Raw genomic sequence first — 4,527 nt, forward strand, 5'->3', positions numbered from 1 at the left:
GGGAGGTGGATCCGCAGATGTTCCCCTGATTCTGCTTATCCCGAGGGGTTTTTTGGGACGCGTTTGGCTCCTTCGCTGTGGGGTGAGGAGGATGAGGAGTGCCTTCCTCCCGCCCCAGCTGTTCCTCATTGCCATTCCTCTTCCTCCCCACAGGAACGCCGCAGAAGTATGACCCGACTTTCAAAGGTCCCATCTATGACAGGTAAGGAGAGCCCCACAGGGTCCCCGAGTCCAGGGTCCCCAAACCCGGGGTCCCCAAAATCCAAGGTCCCCAAATCCAGGGTCCCCAAATCTGGGGTCCCCAAGTCCAGGGTCCCCAAATCCAGGGTCCCCAAAATCCAGGGTCCTCAACCTTGCTGTCCCCACTGGCAGGGGCTGCAGTCCAGGGTCCCCAAACCCGGGGTCCGCAGACCCAGTGTCCCCAAACCCACTGTCCCCAAGTCCAGTGTTCCCAGACCTAGTGTCCCCAAAATCCAGTGTCCCCAAGTCCAGGGTCCCCAGCCCCATTGTCCCCAGCCCCAGTGTCCGCAGACCCAGTGTCCCCAAACCCATTGTCCCCAAGTCCAGTGTTCCCAGACCTAGTGTCCCCAAAATCCAGTGTCCCCAAGTCCAGGGTCCCCAGCCCCATTGTCCCCAGCCCCAGTGTCCCCACCCTGGCTGTCCCCGCTGCAGGGGCTGCACTGACATCATCTGCTGCGTCCTGCTGGTGGTGGCCATCGTGGGCTACGTGGTGCTGTGCCCCCAGCCTGGACCCACGGGGACCCCCGGAAGGTGATCCACCCCACGGACAGCCGCGGGCAGGTCTGCGGGCAGCAGGGGACCCCCAACGAGTGAGTGCCCGCGCGTGCAGAGACCCCCAACTCCTCCGGGGGGAGCGTGGCGGGGTTTTCCCCCAAACCTGGGCGCTTTTTGGTTTGTTTTGCAGGAAAAAGCCTTTCCTTTTTTACTTTGACATCGTCAAGTGCGCGAGCCCGCTGGTGCTGCTGGAGTTCCAGTGCCCGACCACGCAGGTACGGCCCCGGCCCCCTCGGGACCCCCAGTAATTCCCCAGGGAATCCGGGCCTGCAGCCCCCTCCCCGTGTCCCCTTCCCCTGCAGATCTGCGTCAGCAAATGCCCAGACCGGTACATGACGTACCTGACGGCCTCCGGGAACCCCGCGTCGCTGCAATATTACCGGAATTTCTGCACCCCTGAGTACAAGGGCTCGCAGAAGGTGGGCTCTGGGTTGTGGGGCCGGTGTTCCCGTGCTCTGGGGGGATTCCTGCCCCAGGTGCTGATGTCTGGCTCGTTGTCCCCTCCCAGGCTGCCCTCAATGTGCTGAAGGACAGGGAGTGTCCGGCCATGCTCATTCCCAGCACCCCGCGTACGTCCGTAATTAGCAAGGAGCTCGTTAACGATTCGCCGGGGTTTTTTGGAGGCTGATTGGGGGTTTGGGGCTCCCGTTTTCCCAGCTGAGCCCCCCCACTCTGTCCCACCAGTGGCACGGAGATGCTTCCCAGCCATCCAGGCCAAGAAGGGCGTCATCATGGTGGGCAACAAGACAACCTACGAGGATGGCTGGGGGAACCACAGGAACGTCACCGAGCTGCTGGAAGGGGCCAAGTGAGTCGCGGGCCCCTCGTTAGGAGCTGCTTCGTTAGTGCTGCTTTGCCTGTTTGAGGTGCTTGCTGGAAATCCTGCGCCAAAATCCCACGGTGGGAACGGGAGCGGCAAAGGCGGCACAGTGCGGACGGCTCCGGGGAATTTGCTGTTGAATTTCCGTGGTTTTGGGGTCCCCCCGGCTCCCCCTCCATCGGCGTTTCCCGTTTCCTTGCAGGAAAGCCAACGTGGTGCTGGAGACCCGGCAGCTGGCCATGAAGATCTTCGAGGATTACACGGTGTCCTGGTACTGGATCATCATGTGAGCACGGGGCAAAACTCTGCGGTTTCCAGTATTTTATGATTCCCCCGGCTTTTCCACAATTTCCACGGAGCGAAGCACGAGCAGCGGCACCCCTCCTGCGGTTCTCACGCCTGGGGGATGCCGGGGCACTCGGGGAGGGCGCTGACACGCGGCTGCCTTCCTCCCGCAGAGGCCTCGTCATTGCCATGGTGGCCAGCCTCATCTTCATCGTCCTGCTGCGCTTCCTGGCCGGGATCATGGTGTGGGTGATGATCGTGATGGTGATCCTGGTGCTGGGATACGGTGAGCAGGGCGCCGGGAGCCTCTCCCTGGCTTTTCCCCGTTCTCCTTTCCCTATTTCCAGCGGGATTTGCCCTGCAGAATTTCACACACCGCGTCCTGCCGGGTGTGTCTCCTTCCTGGCCGGCGTCTGGCTCTGCCTCTCCCTTTGTGCAAAAAGGAACAAAATTCCGCTTTTTGACACAGGAATCTTCCACTGTTACATGGAATATGCCAAGTTAAAAGGGGAAGCGGGGTCGGATGTGTCCCTGACAGACCTGGGCTTCCAGACCGACCTCCGTGTCTACCTGCACCTGCGGCAGACGTGGCTGGCGTTCCGTAAGCATCCGGGAGTTGGGAATTGGGACCCCACAGGGCACGGGAAGGGGGGTCACAGCGGGATTTTGGGCCGTTCCCATGAGAAGCGGGGACTTTGCCAGGTGCCCAGCCGTGGGGCAGTGCTGGGTGTTCCCGGGAGGAGATTTCGGTGCCGGGGGGGAAGGTGAAGGTGGCCCTGACGCTCCCTTGGCCTGGCAGTGATCATCCTGTGCGTGCTGGAGCTGGTGATCGTGCTGCTGCTCATCTTCCTGCGCAAGAGGATCCTCATCGCCATCGCGCTCATCAAGGAGGCCAGCAGGTCTGGCTGTCCCTGTCCCCGGGGCCGCTGGCACCCGCCGCTCCTGGGTTTAACTGGGGTTTAACCAAGGTTTAACCGGGATTTAACCAGGGTTTAACTGGGGTTTAACCATCTTCTCACAGGGCCGTCGGTCACGTCATGTCGTCGCTGCTGTTCCCCTTGTGCACCTTCTTCTTGCTGTGCCTCTGCATCGCCTACTGGGCCAGCACTGCCGTGTATCCTTTCCTCTTCCTCACCCTCTTCCTCACCCTCTTCCTGCTCCCTGCATCCCCGTTCCCACAAGCCCAGTGTCTCCCCAGGCACGGAGCAGGATCTGATGGCGCATCCACCTTAAATCTCTGAGGTTTAACCCAAAACAAACCCTGGGGTGGAAGAGCAGCAGCGGGAGCCTGGGGAGAGCCAAGTGGAGTCTGGTTTGGATTTAGGGTTGGGTTTGGAAAACGACCTTTCCTTAACGGCGACCTGCAGCTTCCTGTCCACCTCCAACGAGGCTGTTTACAAGGTGTTCAACGAGTCCGCGTGCCCATTCTCTGGGCAGACCTGCAAGCCCGAGGTGAGCGCCTCAGGAAGCTCAGAACCTGTCAGAGACGGGACCACGGTGGTCGCTCTGGGTTGACCGGCGGTCTCCTGTGTCCTCTCCAGACCTTCAACACCAGCAACGTCACCAAGCTGTGCCCCGATGCCCAGTGCCTCTTCGCCTTCTACGGCGGCGAGACCGCCTACCACAAGTACCTCATCGTGCTGCAGTTCTTCAACGTCTTCATGTTCTTCTGGCTCGCCAACTTCGTCATCGCACTGGGCCAGGTCACGCTGGCGGGCGCCTTCGCCTCCTACTACTGGGCCTTCAAGAAGCCCGACGACATGCCGGCCTTCCCGCTCTTCTCCGCCTTCGGCCGCGCGCTCCGGTGCGTCCGTCCGTCCGTCCCCGTGAGGGTGGCCGGGAGCTCTGTCTGCGAGGCTGTGCCTTCGTAACCAGGCTGGTCCATCCCTAGGTACCACACCGGCTCGCTGGCCTTCGGCTCGCTGGTCCTGGCCATCGTCCAGGTCATCAGGGTCATCCTGGAGTACCTGGACCACCGGCTGAAAGGTACTGAAGGGGCTGGGAATGGGGAGAGGAGCGGGGTTGGCCTGTGGTGGGGGGACCGTGGCAGCAAGGTCTCACCAGGGACCTTAGAGTGGCTGCTGGGAGACCCAACCCGTGTGGCTTTGGTGCTGACCCCTCTCCCTGCGCCCTCCAGCCGCCGAGAACAAGTTTGCCAAGTTCCTCCTGAGCTGCCTCAAGTGCTGCTTCTGGTGCCTGGAGAAATTCATCAAGTTCCTCAACAGGAACGCCTACATCATGGTGAGAGTCACCCAAAACCAGCAGCCTCCAAGGGCCGGGGCTGCCACGGGGGCAGCTCGGAGATTTCCCTGGGAATTGTGTCTCCTGATGCTGTGGGAACACGGAGCTTGGTGACATTTTTCAGCTTTTTGGCTGAAAAATCTTGGCCTCAGCCACATCCCGTGGGCTTTGGGGAGGACCCTCTGCGGGTGGGGGTATTCGGCTCCGGGTCTGTGCGATGCCTGACCCTGCAGTGGATGAGGAAGCCCTTCCAGGGTGGGATTTGCACCCTCCCCTGGGCGGTGGACTCAGTGCAGCCCCGTTTCTCTCTCCTCTGTGCGGTTTTTCCGCCCCAGATCGCCATCTACGGCACCAACTTCTGCACCTCGGCCCGGAACGCGTTCTTC

The 4,527-nt window shown here is 61.5% G+C and overlaps 1 protein-coding gene across 1 annotated transcript in view; it reads left to right on the forward strand.

The window, feature by feature from the left end:
- Positions 1 to 45: 45 nt before the first annotated feature.
- The window catches only part of LOC102044165 (choline transporter-like protein 2), a gene marked incomplete at its 5' end in the record, with an annotated part of 7,559 nt that continues 3,077 nt past the window's right edge, over positions 46 to 4,527 (forward strand). Inside the window, 18 exon segments of the mRNA XM_005431229.2 lie at positions 46 to 121; positions 123 to 202; positions 673 to 734; positions 737 to 830; positions 926 to 1,010; positions 1,098 to 1,214; positions 1,304 to 1,364; positions 1,480 to 1,603; positions 1,818 to 1,901; positions 2,074 to 2,186; positions 2,370 to 2,501; positions 2,700 to 2,799; positions 2,922 to 3,014; positions 3,268 to 3,352; positions 3,442 to 3,704; positions 3,792 to 3,886; positions 4,038 to 4,141; positions 4,477 to 4,527. The exon segment at positions 4,477 to 4,527 is cut by the window's right edge and continues 13 nt beyond it. Of these exon segments, the coding sequence (XP_005431286.2) occupies positions 46 to 121; positions 123 to 202; positions 673 to 734; positions 737 to 830; positions 926 to 1,010; positions 1,098 to 1,214; positions 1,304 to 1,364; positions 1,480 to 1,603; positions 1,818 to 1,901; positions 2,074 to 2,186; positions 2,370 to 2,501; positions 2,700 to 2,799; positions 2,922 to 3,014; positions 3,268 to 3,352; positions 3,442 to 3,704; positions 3,792 to 3,886; positions 4,038 to 4,141; positions 4,477 to 4,527 (1,819 nt within the window).

Source organism: Geospiza fortis, unplaced genomic scaffold (assembly GCF_000277835.1).
Source record: "Geospiza fortis unplaced genomic scaffold, GeoFor_1.0 scaffold566, whole genome shotgun sequence".
Taxonomy (NCBI): Eukaryota; Metazoa; Chordata; class Aves; order Passeriformes; family Thraupidae; genus Geospiza; species Geospiza fortis.